Source organism: Salvia splendens, chromosome 16, assembly GCF_004379255.2.
Source record: "Salvia splendens isolate huo1 chromosome 16, SspV2, whole genome shotgun sequence".
NCBI classification, from domain to species: Eukaryota; Viridiplantae; Streptophyta; class Magnoliopsida; order Lamiales; family Lamiaceae; genus Salvia; species Salvia splendens.
The window spans coordinates 10580892-10603673 of record NC_056047.1 but is presented as its reverse complement, the minus strand read 5'-3'; the positions used below and the strand labels follow the sequence as shown (position 1 = coordinate 10603673).

General features: G+C 38.3%; 1 protein-coding gene, 1 non-coding gene and 2 pseudogenes across 2 annotated transcripts; 1 reads left to right on the top strand and 3 right to left on the bottom strand.

Annotated features, from left to right (window-relative positions):
- Window positions 1-11: 11 nt before the first annotated feature.
- Window positions 12-1628, bottom strand: LOC121771696 (UDP-glycosyltransferase 89A2-like). Its single transcript, XM_042168546.1, has one exon. It carries the CDS (start codon window positions 1515-1517, stop codon window positions 114-116), a length of 1404 nt encoding a protein of 467 aa, XP_042024480.1. The 5' UTR covers window positions 1518-1628; the 3' UTR covers window positions 12-113.
- A 1852-nt stretch (window positions 1629-3480) lies between these two features.
- Window positions 3481-5732, bottom strand: LOC121770946 (annotated as a pseudogene).
- Window positions 5733-12942: 7210 nt separating this feature from the next.
- Window positions 12943-15218, bottom strand: LOC121772768 (annotated as a pseudogene).
- A 7213-nt stretch (window positions 15219-22431) lies between these two features.
- Window positions 22432-22503, top strand: LOC121773117. The gene has a single exon (XR_006044689.1). It is a non-coding gene; the product is annotated as a small nucleolar RNA R160 (small nucleolar RNA).
- Window positions 22504-22782: the final 279 nt, after the last annotated feature.

Genomic DNA, 22782 nt, shown 5'->3' with positions numbered 1-22782 from the left:
CAAATCGAACATTCCCTAAGAGCGCATCACTTCTCTCAACACAATAGAAAATTAGAAATAGTTGTACAATTTAACACTACCGATATTTCGGTTCGAATAATCATGGCTACAATTTAAAGTTGAGATAATTGTTGAGCAAGCTTATCCAAATCTGTGATGGAACTACCACCAATTTGAACTGCTTCCAGGGCTTGTTTCCTCAAATCCTTGGCTCTATCCCTCTGAGTCGCGCACCCTCTCATTGACTCGCTAAGTTTACAAGCCAATTCAGCTGGGTCGGGCACTGTATCCGAACCCTCACAGATCAGGACTGCAGTGTCCATGTACTCCACCAAGAGCTTAGCATTCACAAACTGGTCCGCTTCCATGGGCCAACCCAGTATCATCACCCCAGCTGCGACCGCTTCCAGAGTTGAGTTCCAACCGCAGTGACTCAGGAACCCACCCACAGCTCGGTGGCTCAGTATTGCCGTCTGCGGGGCCCATCCCTTTACAACCAAGCCACGGTCTGAAACACGAGGCTCAAACCCATCTGGTACTGACCCATAACCGTCTGCCACTTGCTGGGCGGTCAGATCTTTCACAACCCAAATGAACCGGATCCCACTCCTTTCGAGCCCAGCAGCCAAGGCTTCCGCTTGAGCCGCCTTGAGCAGCTTTTGGCTCCCAAAACATACATACAAAACAGACCCATCGCCACACCCATCAAGCCAAGGTACCACACCATCATCCGAACCCGGTTTGACATCGCCCAGCCTTAATTTACTCGACCCATCTAGCAGATTCAACGGCCCAACACTATAAACCCGTTGATGGCCCGCTTTCAAAGCCAGGAACGGACCTTCCAAGGCCCAAAACGAGCTGTAAACGGAAGCCCAGCTGAGAACGTTGGCCGCCAGTGAAGTCCTGATGAAGTCTGCTGCCGGCTTGTCCTGATATTCTAAATCCTTACAGCGACGGAGCAGCGACGGCAGGTGATCCCACGGGAAGCTTGGCGACCGAGGTAGATGATCAAATTTTAAATCAATATCAGGTTTGAGAGAATCGTAATTCTCCCAGATGTGATCAAACACAGCAGTGAGTAATGCTCCGCAGGAGTTGTAAACGATCCTAGGGATTCTGAGGTGATCGGCTAGGGAGTGCGTCCAACCGAGGAAGAAATCAGAGAGGAGGGCGGAGGGGGGATTAGGGTGGGAGGCGCACCATTGGATGATAGGATCGCGGAGTTTGCTGAGGGCGGACATGATTGGGATGTTTCCATGGTTGCCGATGTGTTGGACGTGTTCGACTCCGGGAGGGAGGGATGGATGGGGCGGGAAAGGGAGGATTAGGGTTTGGATGGAGGGGGAGGAGGAGAGGAGTGGGGTTAGGATAGGGAGGTTTTTGGGGGTGATTATGATGGTGATGGCTAAACCTCTGAGAGAGAGTTGGTGAGAGAGATCGAGGAGGGTAAGCATGTGGCCTTGTGCAGGGTATGGGAATACCAAGATGTGCACTCCATTGCTGCTACTGGACATGCTTTGCTTTGCATATGTGAGAGAGAGAGAGAGAGAGAGATGTAAAAATCTGGTGAAATCTTTCAAGCACCCATTATGTGATAAGATGCAGAAGTTGACCAGCTAGTCCAATAAATGCAAACAAACATAATTTAATACTTAACATGTGCCTACATCAAAAAATGCAACACTCACATGAGATATCTATTCAGAGCATCCACAATAGAGCCTAGTGCACCGCCTAGCCGAGCGCCGGTGCTAGGCGGTCTATTGCAGCCGCCCAGCGATTTTCGGGAAAAAAAACCGCATAGCGCTCGGCGGTGCGCTAGGCGATCCGCTAGGCGCTATTACAGCGTCCGGATCGCCTAGCGCACCGCCTAGCGCGAATTTTTAATTTTTTTTTGTTTCTGAAACACTATATATACGCGACTTGCCCGTCATTTTCATTCGCACCATTTTCATTCGCACCATTTTTGTTAATTATGTAATTTTTTTTAATTAATGTACTTTTTAAATTTTAATAATATTATTGAATTTTCTCGTATATGTATCGTAAATTAAATTGCTATTTTGTGTGATTGTTAATTATTTGTTTTATATAATTTTGAGTGATGTGGCTATTGATGTGGTTGGGCTATTTATGATGTGGCGGGAGGATTTTTAGTGTTGATGATGTGGCAGGAGAAGTTTGTGGCTAGGCTATGGCGGGGCTATTGCTTGGCTATTCCTATTGTGGATGGCCTTACTACTAAAAAAGATTAATAATTTCAATAATATCGATCTTGATCAGTCGATTGTTACGTCTCCACTGAAATATTTTTCATCAACTGTATAGGGAGATGGTTTTAAAGGGAATCTACCAATACCAGTATTCTCTCCCTTAGGGCATCCACAACCCTGACCCGAATTTAGGCCCCAAGTCCTCTCCACGTCATTATTCCCTTAAATTTCAGTCCCAGGCTACAACTCCTCTAATCTTGCAGTTCCTATCCAGGCTTCAACTATTAAATTGCACTATTCATAATTCCAACCTATTTTACTTGTAAAAATTGAAAACGTTGAACAATTATAACATGAGAAATTTATTTTTAATTCAAAAATAATAAATTGTAAACTAAAAATAAAAAAAAATTGAACAAAATAAGAAAATCAAAATGAGAGCTCCACTTCAAAATTTCCAACATATAATTATAAATTATATAAACTAAAAAAAATGAAAATGAGAAAATCAAAATAGTCTCCACTTCCCAACATCTGTGCACGCCTCTCTCACTCTCCCTCTTCCTCTTCCTCTTCTTCCTCTTCATTTCTACTTCCATTCTTCTTCAAGGATCTAAATTCCAAATGAAAAAAAAACAGAAAAAAAAAACAAAAAGGAATGGGGTTCGGGTCCGGCCGAAGGCCCTCCAATGCCGGGCAGGGACGCGTTGGGGCACGGCCCAAGAGGCTCCAACGCCGGGCCGGGACGGACCTGGGCGCGGCACCGGGACCCGACTGCGTCACCGAGCGCGTGTCGGGCCGGAAAATTGCCCCCTCCAACGCGTTGGGCTGCGGGGCGGGACCCAGGTGCGGTCCAGCCCGCAGCGTTATGGATGCTCTTACAGATCCATTATAATTGGATTGTGTGCGAAGTGAGGCAAGATGTTACTTTAATACTCCATCCGTCCATGAAAAATAGGACACATTGTGAATGAGAGTGTTTTAATGTGGAATTCGTAAATTAAGAGATAAGAGGAAAAAGTAAGAGAGAAATAGTGTTAGTGGAATGTGGTGTCCATATTATTAGTAAAAGTGAAGGGAAAAAGGTAAAAGAGTGGGAAAAAGTAGGAGAGAAGTAGTGTTAGTGGGATGTGAGGTACATATTATTAGTAAGAAAGGGAAAAAAGTAAGAAAGAAAACTTTCATTTTTTTAAATATGCTCTATTTTTGTGGACAACAAAAAATGGCAAATGTGCTATATTTTTCGTGAAGGGGGAGTACTACATTGACAAAAAGTGGCTTGAATTGATACATGATATCGTACTGTTTAATACTAATATGCTAAAGTTGGTAATATACTAATGTGGCAGATGCTCTAGGATTGCAAGAGATTCTTCCAGCTTCATCAATTCTCTCAGTACAATAGAAATAGTTGTAAATTTAGCTTATTTTAGCTTTGGTTTGGGAATACAATGATGCTAATAAGGTGAGAAAACTTAAACCGATATTTCGGTTGGAATAATCTTGGCCAATTCACAAATTTAAAGTTGAGATAATTGTTGAGCAAGCTTATCCAAATCTGTGATGGAACTACCACCAATTTGAACTGCTTCCAGTGCTTGTTTCCTCAAATCCTTGGCTCTATCCCTCTGAGTCGCGCACCCTCTCATTGACTGGCTAAGTTTACGAGCCAATTCAGCTGGGTCGGGCACTGTATCCGAACCCTCACAGATCATGACGGCAGTGTCCATGTACTCCACCAATAGCTTAGCATTCACAAACTGGTCCGCTTCCATGGGCCAACCCAGTATCATCACCCCAATTGCGACCGCTTCCAGCGTTGAGTTCCAACCACAGTGACTCAGGAACCCACCCACAGCTCGGTGGCTCAGTATCGCCGTCTGCGGGGCCCATCCCTTTACAACCAAGCCACGGCCCGATACCCGATCCTCAAACCCATCAGGTACCGGCCCATACCCATCTGCCACTTGCTGGGCCGTCAGATTTTTCACAACCCAAACGAACCGGACCCCACTCCTTTCGTGCCCAGCGGCCAAAGCTTCCACTTGAGCCGCCTTGAGCAGCTTTTGGCTCCCAAAACATACATACAAAACAGACCCATCGCCGCACCCATCGAGCCAAGACACCACACCATCATCCGAACCGGGTTGGGCATCACCCGACCTTAATTTCTCCGACCCGTCTACCAGATTCAAAGGCCCAACACTATAAACCCGTTGATGGGCCGCTTTTGAAGACAAGAATTGTCCTTCCAAGGCCCAAAACGAGTTGTAAACGGAAGCCCAGCTGAGAGCATTGGCCGCTATTGGAGTCCTCTTGAAGTCAGCAGCCGTCTTGTCACGACATTCCAAATCCTTACACCGCCGGAGCAGCGACGGCAGCTGATCCCACGGGAAGCTCGGCGATCGAGGTAGATCGTCCAATTTCAAATCAGATTCAGGTTTGAGGGAATCGTAATTCGCCCAGATGTGATCGAACACCGCAACGGCGAATGCTCAGGACGAGTAAAAAACGATCCTAGGGATTCGGAGGTGATCGGCAAGGGCGTGCGTCCAGCCGAGGAAGAAATCGGAGAGGAGGGGGGGTTAGGATGGGAGGAGCACCATTGGATGATAGGATCGCGGAGTTTGCTGAGGGCGGACATGATTGGGATGTTTCCATGGTTGCCGATGTGTTGGACGTGTTCGACGCCGGGAGGGAGGGAGGGATGGATGGGGCGGGAAAGGGAGGATTAATGTTTGGATGAAGGGGGAGGAGGAGAGGAGTGGGGTTAGGATTGGGAGATTTTTGGGGGTGATTATGATGGTAATGGCTTAACCTCTGAGAGAGAGTTTGTGAGAGAGATCGAGGAGGGGAAGCATGTGGCCTTGCGCAGGGAATGGGAAGACCAAGATGTGGACTGCTCGCTCCATTGCTGCTTTACATGCTTTGCATCTTAGAGAGAGGAGCACTGAATATGTGAAAAGGAGCTGGCGAGTGGCGACCATCTTCCTAGCCTCGTTTGATTGCCCTGAGAGTGCCGAGTATGATAGGGTTGTTCTAAATCAGTTTTGCATGATAGTGCTATGACATACATATCCCAGTTCGATGTTTGGTTGGCCTGCTAGTCCATCTCAGATAACTTATACAGACTTTGATTTGGCTTACAGAAACTACTGATAGCAGCAGTAATGGACAAATATGCCCTCATTAACATTTTCTATTGATGAATTCATCCTTGGAAACCCTATGTCATCCTCACCAAAAATTAAACTGGCGCGCGCCCCTCACATATTTTCAGCTCACCCAAGGTCGCAGCTTGGTCGCGATTTGATTACCGCAAATCAAAGGCCGATCATCGTGTCGAGTTCAACTACACCGGTAAGATCTCTTGTATTATCATTACTGCCGCCCAAACTTCGGAGTGTTGTTATAGTTCGGATTATATTTTGTGTGGTTGTCACCTGCGAACTCCAAGACAACTCTGCATTGATAAAAATTAATCCCCACTCATATATATACATAACAGACGGAGGAGTGAAGATGCAAAATCAACAAAGTTGTCATTTCATGATGCCTACCATCACCCTGTTGAAGCAATACATACATTTGCAAGTCACTGAAAGTGAAGATGCTCGACAAAGTCCAGGATGGTAATTCAAGCACACAGACACACAACAACCACTTGAACATAAATATTAGTAATCTCATGGACTTTTACAGAATTTGAAAGAAGCAAATTGATAATAAAGTGTCAATACCCAAGTCAGTGTAAACTCAATGAAATTCAGCACAAAACCAAAAACAACAGCCAATCAACTACAAGGTAATCAATGAACTAAAACCCTTGACTGATTCAGCCAAATTGGGAAGTAGGTCCTAAAATCAGATTCCATCAATGAACTCATTCACTCACCACGTATAATGCAATTGACTCCAGGAATTCACAAATTCATCCACCCATCATATTTTAAAAAAACTGTATTCAAATTCCGTAAAAAATAACAAACTTAAACTCAGACTGGGGCTTCGCTTGACGAAATAACAAACTTAAACACAGACTGTGACTCCAGCAATTCACAAATTCAGCCACCCATCGCAATTTGGAAAATTTGTACCCAATTTCAAATGATGTCTAATTGTGTACCCAATTTCAATTTTCCTATTTAGGTACAATTAGACGAAATTATAAAGACTTGATTGTGGCTGAGGGCTGAAATTTGTGTACCTTAGGAACGCCCTCTTCTCTAGCCATGGAGAACCGTGTAGTTAATCGAGCTTCCCAGATTGTCAAACAAGCTGTGTCGAATTACAGGATTTCAATTCGGCGGCGGATGTGAACTTTGACGCCGGTGCAATTTTTCGTCACAAATCAGTATGAAACAGAAGGAGAGGGAGGAAGGGGAGGGGTGTTTTAGACAACAGATGTGTAGAACACAATCTGGATCGACAACATAACTTCAATCACAGCCTTTAGCCTGGTTAGGCGTATATGAAAATGGCAGTTAGCTATCTTAAATTTTTCCGGGTCATGGAGTTTATACCGGGTCCTCGTGTAGTTATATCATACCAATCAAATACTAGATAGAACCTAGATAGCAGCCCATATCTAGGGCTATCATACCAAACAAACGCCCCCTTAATCTTCTTTTCCATCCATCTCTATCGCATTCATTTTCTTTTTCCTTTTTTTTACCCTTTTTCTACTTTATTTTAAATGACAAGTCTGATTCAGTTAAATTAAGTTTTATGCGTATTTTCATTTCGTATTTAATTTAACATGCTTTGTGTATTTTATTAATTAAAATTAAAATTTGTGTTGTAGCAATTTAAATTAGTATATTAAAATATTTCAATTTCGTTTTTTTTTTATTTTTGTGATGATTATATTAATTTTTATTATATACAATAATTTTTAGAAATAATATATTCATGTAATTATATTTTTTTGAAATAACAAATATATACAAATGTGAAGATAGAGGCTTGATCAATTGCTAACTTTTCTTAAATTGCTAAATTGTTAACTCATCAATGTAGTATATTAAAAATGTCAACACATATTTGTGTTGACATTTTAATAAACTATGTTGGTATTCAAATATTAATGTCAACCCAATATATTAAAATATCAACTTAAATTTATGTTGACATTTCATTATCATCGCGCTGACATTTTTAATACAGTACATTGATGAGTTAGCAACTTAAGAAAAGTTAACAACGAATCATACCCCTATGTATAGATACGTTGAAAAATAGAATTACAATAAAGATGTCCATTAGAAAGTTAAATTGATTAGGCTTGTGTATGGTATAATTGAGATGGAATTGTTGTCATTGTGATTTTATGGAATTGATTAGTTGTTATCATACTTTATTCAATTTCAAAATAAAATTAAATAATTGTATCATGATTTCAAATTTTTTGGTTAATAAAAAATTAACACCGATTTTTAGTTATATTTATACTCCTACATTATGTAATTTTGTGCATTCTATATATTTTGAGTTATGTGTGCATGTGTTGCGTGTGTTTGGAAATTACCTAGTTTTAGTACTGTTTAGAATGGCATATATGTTCTGTAATTAGATAATATAAATAGTAGAACTGAGAGGATTTGAAATCTGAATTTAGTCGGAGGGTTAGAAATTTCAAATTCAAATCAAGAATTTCAGAGTACCAAACGGGAAACACACGATTGTAGATTTAAATTGTGAATGAAGTTGTTGAGGTTGCAGTGCTACGTGCAATCACCATAGTGAATGAATGGCCATCAGGTTTGAGATTCTGGTCACTACTCTTAAATGAGTGAATCTTTTTTTCGTTAAATGAAGCGGGCAAAGCCCGGTAATACTCCACTCCAATCTAGCTGTATTTTTAATCTAACGCATGCGATCAGAGTTTCTATTTCCTTGCAGCAAAGAGGCGATTCCGCCGCATTGGCGGCCCCCACACTCCGGTCCGATATCATGTGAGGGGGTTCAATCTGGGTACGCAGTAGCCCGTTAAGGGGGAAGCACTAACCCACTGGCTGCCAGAAGCCCATCTCCCAAGGCCTCACACTTGTGCCTGAGAGATGGAAGCAACTACACGACAGCAGTGGGATTCGAACCCAGGCTCATTGCAGCAAGATCTGCCCCTCCGTTGCCAACTGCGCTACGCCCCTGCGGGCGAGAGTTTCTATTTCCTGATTACTAGTGTCGATTTTTGTGGTGTGTTCTACACTTCTACTTCCTAGTAGTATCATTTTCATTTATTCGTATGTACTAGTATTTTTCTCTCTCCCAGGACTAGACATGCCCACCGGTTCCGGTTCCGGAACCGGAACCGGCGCAATATTCCCGAACCGGAACCGTCGCAATTCGGTTCGCGGTCCGGTTCAAGTTCAAGATATTTCGAACCGGAACCGTCACCGAACCGACGGTTCGGGACGGTTCGGAACCGGCGGTTAACCGTGGAACCGCCGGTTCCGGCGCTTAAATCGAGGCAGAGGGATGGGGGCCGGTGCTGATCTTCCAAACCGGTCGGAACCGCCGGTTTTTCGGCGGTTAACCGGCGGTTAACCGCCGGTTTAGTGGCTTTCGAGGCGGCGCGGAGCACGAGGCGACAATGGAGCAGCTTTTGCAGACGGTTCGTTGACCGAACCGGCGGTTTTATTTCGGAAACCGGCGGTTTTGGCCCGGAAACCGGCGGTTCCGGCGGTTTTCCGCCAAAACCGCCGGTTTTGTGAAATTTCAAATTTTTTTTTTTTTTAAATTTCAAATTCGAATTCTTCCATTTTCCCCCTCATTTTTTTCTATAAATACCCCCCTCTATCCTCATTTACATTCACCCCACTCTTGTGTTAATAAGAGTTTCTCTCTTCAATCTCCCAATTCTCTCTCTTTGTCTCCAATTTCTCATTTGTGCTATTGTGCTTCCATTTAATTACGCAAGTGCTACTCTTATTACGCATTGTTATACAGTTATACTTGTTCCCGTAGTTCTATAAGTTGTCTTTCTTTCTCAATTACTAAAACAAAAAAAAATATATTATTCCATATTTCTACATTTCTACATACCATTCCAATATGTCTTCATCCCGAGAAGGTCGTGTTGATAAGGGAAAGTGAAAGGCCAAGAGGCCATCTCGGAGATCCGTTATTGATGAAATTTCTCAAATGAACATGGATGAGTGGCAGGTTAATATTTATTATCTACTAATTTCATTAATTTTGAATTACATTTCATTATTGTTCATAATTTTATTTTGTATTTACAATACAAATATTATTTTGTAGGCTCGAGAAGAGCAAGATGTGGCACATGCTATTGCTCTCTCTCGCTCTCAATACCAAGGCGATGCTTATGTTGGTACCGGTAGTGGTGCTCCCGGTCGCGGTGCCTATTCCCAACAAAGTCCAACCCCTGTGAATGTTGATGAAGACGATGATGATGATGACGACGAGGAGGAGGGGGAGGAGGTAGAAGAGGTTCAAGAAATGCCACCCCCACCACCACCAAGGAGTCGGCGTGGTCGTGGTCGTGGACGTGGACAACCTCCTCAACCTCCTAGACCAGCTGAAAGGTCTTTAACCTCAAACATCTTCGTGAAACATTTCAAGAGGGTACAAGATAGTAACGATCCAAACACTTATAATGTGTATTGCAACTATTGCGAAAACGTATACACATTCCGAAAGGGTGGAGGGTACGGTACATTTACCCGTCACCTGGAGAAAGCGCATCCGGTCGAGTTTGGTATCGCTCCAACCCAAACTCAACTCAACTTTCAACATGGAGTCGGAAGTGGGACGACGGGTTCATCCCAAACATCAGGTATGTGTAGCAATACTCTTTTGAAATATGATCACAAAAATGCTCTTAATGTGATGTCTAGATTTGCCGTTATGAAACATTTTCCATTCAATGCTTTTGATAACGATGCTTTTGAGTCGAGTATGCGGCAAGTATATAATGCCGCTGCAAGAAAATTGAGTCGAACTTCAATGACGCGAGCCGTTGTTCGACAATGCATGGAAAAGAATGCGCAATTAGGTACGTTTATTATTAACTTAGGGCATAAAGTTTCTATTTGTTCTGATGTGTGGACTGATTGTTTTTGTAAAAATTCGTATATGGGCATCACGGTGCATTTCGTTGATCACAGTTGGACTTTAAACAAACGTTTGATTGCATTTCGGGAATTTCCCGCACCACACACTGCACAAGCAATTGCTCAATTGATCATTCAAGTTTTGAATGAATTTCAATTGATCAATAAAATTTTTTCTATTGGTTTTGACAATGCTAGCGCTAACACTGCTAGCATAGATGATTTAATCAGTGCATGTTCTCCTGTTATTGATGGTAAATATTTCCATGTGCGATGTATTGCCCATATTTTGAATTTGTGTGTTCAAGATGCCATCGATTTGTGGCAAAAGTATGTTGATCCTATTAGAACTGCTGTGAAGTTGATTCATAACAAAGCTCCTATTGGTAGAGCTTGGAAGAGATATTGTCATGGTAAGCAATGCAGGTACACCAACTTTCGTTTGGATGTTTCAACTCGGTGGAACTCGACATATGATATGTTGGAGTCGACTTTGAACCACATTGAGTATTTATGTGATTTTTTTAGAAGTTGTCCTCATGTTCCTTCTGATTTGATTTTGATACCCGCTTGTTGGGACCACAGCATGGATTTATTTCGATTATTCCGCGCTTTCAAAAATGCCACTGTTGAGTTATCCGGTGTTTATTATCCTACTTCTGTGCGCGTTTTGGAGCATTGCATGTATGTGGCAATTGGTTTTAAAACTTGTGTGAAAAATACTCAATTCGTTGAGTTGAAGGCTATTTTGTTTTACATGGTTGAAAAATGGTTAAAATATTTTTCACGTATTCCAAATGTGTTTTTGATTGCAAAATGCTTGGATCCAAAGTGGAAGTTGCATGGTGTTTATAAAATTTTAGACATGTACTATGGTTGTTTGCACGCTTTGGATTTTTCTCAACTCCGCGAAATGGGCTTGACAAGAGGAGAATGCTTCGAACTAAGTATTCCGGATGTTGATGAAATCAAACATAGGTTAGATAGTGCACTTCGTTCTCTCTACGCGGAATATGAAATGCGGTATAACACCGCTCACCAGGTACGTGCTCCTCCTAGTCCTTCTACATTTGATTTTGGTGGAGGGGATTTTTCCAATGTCATGATCGATCCCGACGTAGTATCACAATTGCAAGATCTATACGGTACTACAACCAATAGGACTAGAGCGACTAGTGAATTAGATATATATTTGGAATCGCGCTCTATTTTTCAAGATGCAGGTCCTCCTACTCAACAAATTGACGTCCTTAATTGGTGGGGAACACATGACAAAGAGTTTCCGATACTCTCCATCATGGCTAAGGAGATATTCGTCGTTCCCGCTTCCACCGTCGCCGTTGAACAAGCTTTTAGTGTCGGCGGTTGTGTCCTAGACGACAAAAGGAGCAATCTCTCCGCCAAGAACATGGAAGCCACTATGTTACTTGACGATTGGGCAAAGGCGGACATGAGAGCACAAGAGCCGGATTTCGACTTCCGTGTAGAGAGTGATGGTGAAGAATTTTCTTCCGATGGCGATGACGAGGTCAGAAGCGATAGCACTCAACATTAGCAATGAGTCGACGGGGGCGGTGAACGGCGAGCACTGCCGACCAAAAAGGTAAGCAAGGTAAGAGAACTACGTGGGCTTTGATTCCTCAATAAAATTGTGGATACGTAGGCACCTCAACTTAAATTTGAAAAGTTTAACTTCGAAAGTTTAAGTTGAGCTCAAGCCCTTTTCAAATTTTTTTCCCCCCTATTTCCATGCTAGATGCTTGAATAATATTCTGACTATGTGTGTTCGAGATGCATTGATTGCTTTGGAAGATCAAATTGCCCCTATTAGAAATGCAGCAATGTGTATATAGCGTGCTGATATGTGTTTGCTTAGAAAATGGGCAACATTTTGCAAGAAAAAAGGGTTGATCCCAAGGTAAGAGAACTACGTGGGCTTTGATTCCTCAATAAAATTGTGGATACGTAGGCAACTCAACTTAAATTTGAAAAGTTTAACTTTGAAAGTTTAAGTTGATCTCAAGCCCTTTTCAATTTTTCCTTTTTCCCCCCCATTTCATTTTTTTTTAATTTACCTTCCGAGTCCGACGAGGCGACGAGCCGACGACACTTGTAAATTATATTACATTGTTGTATGTTGTTGTATTGTATACTTATGTATTGTAAATTGTAATGTATCGTTGTCCGTTACAACTCAAAATCAATAAAATTTATTTCATTTTCTCCTTATTCGTCTTATTTGTGCTTGAATTATGCATTGTCTTGTTCCGATTTGTTGTATAAAGCCAAATTTCAAATTTAAAAAAAATAATAATAATAATAATTGAACCGGCGAAACTGCCGGTTCAAAAACCGGAACCGCCAAAACCGCCGGAAAACCGGCGGTTCCGAACCGGAACCGGAACCGCCCGGTTTTCGAACCGGAACCGGAACCGTGAAATAGCCTCACGGTCCGGTTCCGGTTCCGCTTCCGCCAAAACCGGAACCGGCGGTTCCGAACCGGAACCGCCGGTTTTCGAACCGTGGGCAAGTCTACCCAGGACTCGGTACTCAGACACCAGTTACTAACATCGTACTATCTTGCAACAACTGCACAATCTGGTCGAGTTTTTCTAGTATAGAAAGAGCTTCAAAATGAAAGAAAGAGAGAAAGAAAACTGTCTGGTTTGAAAATTTGATGGAAACATTTACTCAAAGAGTGTTACAGTGGATGGAAAGTAATGTACATACAAACCTTTCTTCTCTTATAATGATATATTACAGTTGAAGAATGCTACACAGTGTTGGATAAAAACACCTGCTGCAGATATATCTAGATAATAAATCTACCTTGTTTCCAATTTTAACATATTACCACGCAGAATTGATGCCTGAATACTTGAATCAATCCTAATATCCATGGTGCCAAACCCAAATATCACACATTTACTCACCCATCATCAAAAGGGACGAGCGCGCCATCTCCTCCAGAAGCTCCCTCCCTCTGTGAGACTATTCGTTTGAAGGCGTTGAGTTTCTCTTAAAGATAGCGTAGGCATCGCTGTAAATCGCCACAAGACTAGCAAACACCGCCAAAGCAACCATGAACACAGCCAAAGTCTTCTGTTTCCACGTCGTGATGCCATGTACGTCCCTGAAAACCAACACCACAGTACCAAAAAAAAGGTCAGCACGAAACAGAACAATAGAAAACCAACTGCAGCAGAGGCCAGAGATGCTACCTTAAAACGACAGCAGCAGGAAAGATAAAGCCGATGCACACAGCAGTGGTTGCACCAGTGAACTGAAAGGCGTCCCAAATGCTGGGAATGAAATTGGCCCCCAAAAAGATGACGGACATGAGGGCGATCGTGAGAGAGGTGAAGCGCAGGTTGTCGGCCGTGAGAGGGATGGAGGAGAAGATAAGGCCGTCTAAGTTGAGGCGGAGAGGGTAGAAAATGACCGGGAAAACTAGCATGAGATGGAGAGCGTAGCTGAGACGAACACCATCATTGAGCTGGGAGCTGAAAGGGATGCCGAGATCCGTGTCAAAGTTAGAGCACGTCATCCAGCGTGGCATCACCGAACAAGAGGAAGCCGAAGAAGCTGGTCATCATGTAAATGACTGAGCAGAGCAACAGTGATGTTCGAACCACTGGTTTGATCAAGGAAGGATCATCTAGCTCGTTTTCAATGCTGTGTACTGCAAGAACCTAATACTTGATTAATTCACACACCAATCTAACTAAATTCATCCATTCTTGGAAGAATTGTACCGTTGAAATGGCAGACGTAGGCTGTGACGAGGACAGGGACGACGGTGAAGAGACTCCAGATGGAATTGGAATTGAAGCTGGAGATATCAGGGAGGAGGCGCGGCCACTCCACGCCTCCTTGCATCCATTTCACCACCACGATGCCTGCTGTTATTACCAGGAACAACACTGCTAGAAAAACAGCAACCGCTGAGGTGTGCCGCAGAGAATCTGCAACAAATTTCCAAAAAAGGACTTGAATAATTCCGTAGATGAGCCCAACTTTGTCTAATACGGACAATATCATCAAATGCCAAATTGAACAACTCACCAATGCGCTTGAGAAATGCTAATGGAGTGAAAACCCCAAGCGTGGTCACAACAAGCACGAAGAGCCGGCCGGTCCACCACTGCTGGCCGAACCAGCTCTCCATCAGACCGGGGTGATGAATTCCGCTCGGCGACGAACCGGATATCACATCCCCTTCACCATTCAATTTTTAATTTCTCAACAAAGAAAAATTTTAAAATCAAAACAACATACCGATTATAATCATGTAGACGATTAGCACACCGATGTTGCAGATGACGACGCAGACCTGCAGCGATTTCCGGCCGGCGGCGCCGAACGCGTTCCCCATGACGCCGCCGTAGGAGGCGACGGCGCCGGCTTTGCTGAAGCGGAGAAGCATGGATATGGAGATCTCCGTGAGGACAGCGACAAACGCGATAGCTGCGATCCCGAGGGCGAGGCCGAGGACCTTCATGGTGGCCGGCAAAGCCATGATTCCGGCGCCGATTATGGTGGTGGACAAGTTGAAAACTGCTCCGGTGAAGGAGGCTCCGTTTGCTTCTTGGTGGGAGAAGCTGCTGCTCTCCGCCTTGTTGCTGATCAATAGAGGCGTTTTCTCATCGGCGATGGTGACGGAGACAGATTCTGTCTTGGATTTCTTCGATTGGGTTCTGGGCTTTTTCTGGGTTTTGATCGTCATCGTTTCGATTTTGGTGCCGCAATGGAAGAATGTTCGAATTGGGATTGGCTGTATGACTCTGAGTGAGAGATAAAACAGAAGCAGAGTTCTATGCAGTTATCAATATTTATCAACACTTTTATTTTGCTTTTGTGGATTTGATAATACTTTTAGATATTTCTTGAATTTTAATATCTACATAAGGGATCCTTAAATTTGGTCTTGTCTAGAATGACAAGCTGAAAATGAACATGAAAAACATGCTTATATTGGACATTTTTTTAAGATTATATTCGGGAATTGTAATGATTTACATTAAATCAAATAGATAGATTTAGTCGGCATTGTCACTTATGTTTTTACCAAGAAAGCAAACTTAGTTGAATGGACGACAAAATCATTAGACATTAGTACATTATATTATCATGGCAAATTGGCAAATGGGACTCGTTTTTTTAGTCAATAACGTTGGTGTATTTCTTCTTCTTCTTCTTTTTTTAATGTTAAATTGATTTAATGGAAGGTTGTTACATTGCAGCTGCCCAGAAAGGGACAGAGCAGCTCAGCTTTTCTTGATTTTGGAGTGTTAATAATTGCAATTCAATTTCTTATTTAATTTAGAAAAGCAATCTAAAACAGTGAATCTTGTTAAGTTGCTTATTTAATCACGTATTTAATTAGGGCCTGTTTTATAGATGGGATAAACATGGAAAAGGTTTATTATCATTGTTAATCGTCTGTTTTGTAGCTTGGATAAATACAACTCAAGGCCCGAAAAAAAAGGCGGCGGCCCGCCAGGCCCTCATGAATAGTTCTATTTTTCACTATTGGGCTTGGTTAATTAATCCCAAAAAATTTGTGGGTTTATGCACTGTTTCAACAACATTTCCCCTCCAGGCCCTTTCTTTTACCTCCTCTCTCTCTCCTTTTCTGTTACCCCCTCAACGAAGTCCACTCTCTCAACACGGTACTTTGGCCCGCGATGGTTGTGCAAGTGTTCAGTGGTAGTGGTCGCCGGCGCACGACCGCCCTCTCCACGCCGCCTATACACTTACCTCCCTCTCTCTCTCTGTCAATAGATTCGATGCGTCTCTCTCCTTTGTGCCGAAAATGGCCGGCGACTGTAGTGCAGGTTTCCGGTGGTAGTGGTTGCTGGCGCGTGGCCGCCTTTCTCCACGGCCGCCGACACACTTACATCTGTCATCTCCTTCAATTTTTGCAAATCTGAGGAGGTGATGATGTTGGTAATCCAAATCCGAGCCTTGATTTTCTATAAATTGTTTCAATAGATTTGTTCAATCATCATTTACTCCACTGATATTGATAGATGATTTGTTTTGGACTTGAGCTTTGTGTTCTATAAATTCATTGTTGCCGCACAATTTTACACAAATTGGAGGCAGTGATGAGCTCTTCTAAGATCTTGAGCCTCCCTAAATTTTCTGTAGATTTGTTCGCTGATCCGAGAGCTGTAAAAGTGGTTCTCGTTTCCAAATTTGTGATGCATCACTTTGCCTTCTCTAATTTGTAATTTGTTAAACTGTAAAAGCAAAGAACACCACAATATGTTCACCCAACTTTTTATTTCTTTCTGAATTAATGCTTGATTATTCTGAATTTTTTTCGATTTTTTTCCATTACTAACTAAGACGGAATATGGTCGCTACTTTGAATTCCAGTAGAACTGATAATAAAAAGTTATTATAATTAAACTTGTAATTAGAGATGGATGAATAATTATTATAATTAAACTTCTAATTAGAGATGGATGAATAATTATTAGAATTAAAACTTGCAAGTAGAGTTGCAAATAATTGAACCGGTAAGGTGAATTGCACATCTAATTGTTTATTTATATATGCAATGAGGGTATATTTGTCATTTCATGTTTTATCTATGAAATAATCCTAAGCAATATCTATTCTACAAAAAAAATTCACAAAAACCTTATCAAGATGTTATCCATCTTTCATCCTGAAAATTTAATCCCAAGTTAATTATCATGCTATATCCAATCCACGCTACAAAACGAGCCCTTAATGAGTGATGATAAATTAACAAAGATTGGTATATACAATCAAGGATATTTTAGGTATTTTACATTTACAACAAACTTATAATGATTAATTCATTTAGGATATCACATTATTACCCTTTTATGATCATTTAGGAAAATTAAGCATTCCATAATCAACTACTATACGTTTTAGGAAATGATTTATTACACTTCTTAATCAATGCATTATTTCTTCTTCCATTAACAAGAATGACTATTTCTTCTACAAAATAAATTATCATTGAATGTTTCAATGAGCAATTGCAGTAAAATGTATGAGAGAAGGATAGGGCACATGAAGTTTGATTCATAAGAGTATATTTCTTCATTACAATATTTTAGTAAGATATCATAGAATAACTTTTTAAAAATTTAATAAAAGCATTCGAATTGACAAAATAGTGAACTTTTTAAAGTCATCAGTGTCCAATTATTTTATATTTCAAAATTTCAAAATTTTTATGTTATAACAATGGCTACGTGCATATATACTTAATGTTTTAGTGTTATCATATAAAAAAAGTATAATTATAGGCATCCAACAATCTTATTATTGAATAATTTTAAATTTTCAAATTTTAAAAACGACTACATGCATATATACTTAATTTCATAGTGTTATCATGAAATGAAATAATCAAAGTCATTCACATCTAATTATTTAATTATTATTACTTTATAAAATTTAAATTTATGAAAACGACTACATGCATGTATACTTGACTTCTTGTTGTTATCTTGCAAATAAATAATAATAGTATTTCACATCTAATTACTTTATTGTCAAATACTCCATGCATATATTTTATTATAAATTTTTATATTTGACTATATGCATATATACTTAACTTATTCATGTTATCATCAAATGAAATAATCATAGTCATTCACACCTAATTATTTTATTAATAAATAACCTTTAATTTTTTAAATTAAAAAATCACTACATGTATACATACTGAATTTATAAGTGGCATTACACCCAATCATTCACATCTAATTATTTTATTATTATAGTTTTTAAAGTTTCAACTTATGCAAATATACTTATTTTTACGTGATATCATCCAAAGAAATCGTATTAGTATTTCACATATACTTATTTTATTATTAAATAACTTTTAAAATTTTAAATTAAATATATTTCTAATTTCTTAATGTTATCATCATCAAATAAAATAATCATAGTCCTTCACATCCAATTATTTTATTTTATCGAATAATTATGAAATTCTAAGTTTTAAAAACGACTACATGCATATATACTTGATTTCCTCGTGTTATCATCCAAAGAAATTGTATTAGTATTTCGTTTCCAATGAAATAATCATAGTCATTCACATCCAATTATTTTATTATTAATATTTTATTAAAGTTTTTAAATTGTATAAAATGACTATATCATATATTATCCAATGAAATCATATTAGTATTTCAAATCCAATGATTTTATTATTGAATAATTTTTAAATATGTAATTATACAAAAATGACTATATCATATATTTCTAATTTCTTAGTGCATATATTCCTAATTTGTTAGTGCTATCTTCAAACGAAATAATTATAGTCATTCACATCCAATTATTTTATTATTAAATAATTCTTAAAATTATAAGTTAAAGAAACACAACATGCTTATATACTTAATTTGTTAGTGCTATCATCAAATGAAATAATAATAGTCATCAAATGGGAATTCAAATTTGATGATATCATTTCGATAATAGTACAAGTTAAATAAAATTTTTAGTAGTCAAGAAATTCAATTTTTCATATTTTCTTAAACAAATGAAAGTGTATTATTGCAGTGATTATATATAATTTCATTTATATAGTATAATTTAAAACATAAAGGGTCATTTATATTTGAAACTTGACTAAACAAATGGAAGCGTTTTTAACTGCATTGATGGTATATAATTTCATACCTTATGTAATTCATGCAATTTGGATATTTTAGGTTTTTTATAGTGTTATGATCATTAAACGAAATAATAATAGTGATTCATATCCAATTATACTATTATTAAACTATTTTTAAAATTACAAGTTATAAAAACAACTACTTAATTTCTTAGTGTTACGATCTTCAAATGAAATAATCATAGTGATTTGAATCTAATTATTTTATTATTAAATTATTTTTATATTTTTATAAAAATAACTATATGCATATATACTTATTTTCTTACTGTTACCATCAAACGAAATAATCATAGTCATTCACACAGAATTATTTATTAGTATTAGATAATTTTTAAAATACAAAGTTATAAAAACGACTACAAGCATGTATACTGTTATCATCAAACGAAATAATGTTAGTGCTTCACATCTAATTATTTTGTTAATAAATAAGTAATTCTTAAAATTCTAAGTTATAAAAACTACTTTGTGCGTATATACTTAATTTTTTAGTGATTTTTTCCAACGAAATAATAATAGTATTTCACATCCAATTATATTTTAAATTTTTTTAAGTTATAAAAACAATTGTATGCATGTATACTTAATTTATTAGTGTTATCATCAAACGAAATAACCATATTCATTCACATCCTATTATTTTATTGTTAAATAATTTTTAAAATTTTAAATAATCGTAATCATTTGCATCTAATTATTTTATTATAAATTTCTAAATTCTAAACCAAATTATTTTTTAAAAAAATTAATAATAATAATTATTCGAATCAATTTATAATTTTTGTATTAATCATAAATTTCTATAAGAAATTAACTTTAAATTTCTATAAGAAATTAATTTAAGATTATAAAATAATTATATTTGCGATCTATTTTATTGTTGTTTGAGTGCAAAGAACACAAAGCAGATGGAATAAAATGACTATGCTAACTATATAATGCAACACTATCAAAATCGGCTATCAACTTTTGGATTACCTCAATTTATGATATTTACCAAAATAAATTGAAGTACATTTATTTTGTAGTGATCATCCATGTTTCTATAAATACTCCATGTAATTTGATAGTAATTTGAATTTACAAATATAACAAAAGGGTAGTTTAGTAAAGATGTAATAATTAATAAAAAAACCAGTTTAAATAAAAAGCGGTCAAAAATTATAGGGGTATATTGTATACACAATCTTTGTTAATATAGATTTATTCTTAATTATAATAGGCTCACCAAAATGGGGCCCATTCGAAGAATATTTTGAGCATTTAGCAGTAAACAAGAATACGATATAATTCCGCAATTTAATTAGTTCTTCAAAATTGAGGTAACAACTGTCCATACGACACCGTATAGGATCTCTCTTTATTTCATACTCATATATAGGATAAATATGCATATTAGTCACATAAGGAAGAAAGCATGGACAAATTAAAGCCATAGGGGAAAACTAATGAGTAAAAGAAGAAATTAGTAGTCAATTTTAAAATTGGAAAGTTGATTATTTTAACCAAGAAATGAAAATTGTTTATTAGATTCGTCATAGTATGTGGTTTCCAATTAGAATTATTATACGTTCTAAAAATCCGAAGAACGATATACTACTACTCAAAAAACGTCAGCAGTGGGGCACTCCGCTTATATGGAATAATATTATCAAGTACTCCAATTCCCTAAGATATATATATATATATATATATGGTAATAGTCTACTATATGGAGCACAAATGCACAATAATACTTTTTCCGTCCGCGAATAAGAATCTCATCTTTCTATTTTAGTTCGTTCATAAATAGGAGTCTCAGTTTACTTTTACCATAAATAGTAATAGGGTCTCGCATTCCACTAGCTCGCTCATTCCACTCACATTTCATTTAAAACTAATATATACAAGTGAGACTCATATTTCACTAACTTATTTTCCACTCACTTTTCTTAACATTTCTTCAAATCTGTGCCACCAAAAAATGGAATTCCTAACGACGGATAGAGAGAGTATACATATATTTTCACAAAGAGTAAATTATAGGGTGTATGATATTTGGCCTATTTATAGAGTGGTGATGCATGGCACAATAAGGTCAAATATCTTATATTTGAGCATAAGATCGTAGAGCATTTAGAGCCTCCACGATTGGTGGATTATAGTCCCCTTATCACTTTTAACACACATTTTATATTTAATTTTAATTTGTTTTGTTTAAAAAAATAAATAGCAAAATATAATATCCTCTGAAAATAGAAATTTGTTGGCTAAGAGGTACTTAAGTTAGTTATGATGAATTAATGATTGGATTTTCAGTTTACCTACAACTAAATAAATTCATATGTTGGGTAAGAAGCTAGTTATAGAATTTGTTATTCCGGCCTGCCAAGTTATTAAGCTTTTTTCCCAAATGGAACTTTGAATCGCTTGCAAACAAACCATATGCTTTTTAGTGGGCTTAGGCCACAAAATTAAGCCCATTATACCAACAACGTAGAACCCTAGGCTACACCTGCTTGCTTTCATCTCTATAAGACACACAGGCAGCTCTCACTTATTACGAGCTCTTTCTACTTTTGTTGTAGTCTAGTAATGGAATTCCATTTTAATGAAGAGGTTTAGATGTATTCCGACTCAGGGAGTGACGCACAACAATTATGCGTCGTTAGTAATGAACGACGCACAACCCTTATGCGTCTTTGGTTAATGACGCACAAGGGTTATGCGTCGTTCAAAGACGCATAAGAATTATGCGTCTTACCCTAGTGACGCATAACCCTTATGCGTCACACTGGTAAGCATTTCCGCTTGTCACCCGGGTGACCCGGGTTCGATCCCCGGCAAAGGCGCATAATTTTTTTATAAGAGTAATATCTATTTGCCAAAAATAAATGTTTAGAATAACTCATTTTTATCAAATACTAATAACTTAAAAAATTTCGCCGTTGCCGGGGATCGAACCTGGGTCACCCGGGTGACAGGCGGAAATGCTTACCAGTGTGACGTATAAGGGTTATGCGTCACTAGGGTAAGACGCATAATTCTTATGCGTCTTTGAACGACGCATAACCCTTGTGCGTCATTAACCAAAGACGCATAAGGGTTGTGCGTCGTTCATTAATAACGACGCATAACTGTTGTGCGTCACTCCCTGAGTCGGAATACAACTAAACTTCTTCATTAAAATGGAATTCCATTAACATGCATTACCCAAAAGAGAATTGTTCCCACTTATCACTTATCACTTATCACAATAACCCTAGCCGTAAAGTTTTTTTGTTTTTGATAAGCACAATCGGCCCTTTGAAGATGTAAGATAAAAATCTGCGAAGAAACTCCGAGAAGGTAACAATCAGATTTGGTAGAACAATTTGTTGGAATTTTGTTTTTAGACTTTTCAGATTCTGTTTTGTTTTACCAAAACACAATCTTCTTATTTCTTAAACGTTTGTGCTATGGCGGGCTTAGCAAACTGATGAAGTTATCAATCCGAATTCTCATGTGGATTTTTCTTGATCTTCAAAGTCCTCTGATTGCTTTGCCCACCCTTATTATTTTATTTAAATACGGAAGCTAATAATTTTTGAGATTTTGAAGGATTTGCGTGTATATACGGAGTATCTATTTTACATTTTCTTTAATTTTCAATACGTTTTCTTTTTAACGAAATTTTTAATTAGTTTTCCGATATTTTCTAGAGTGATTCAATTAGTTGCTGAAAAGTGAACTCCAGAACCTTCACTGGTTGAGAATCTATCACGGAATTTCCTTTTATAACTGAAATCTATTACCAAATTTTCCTTTTTTGTAACTGATA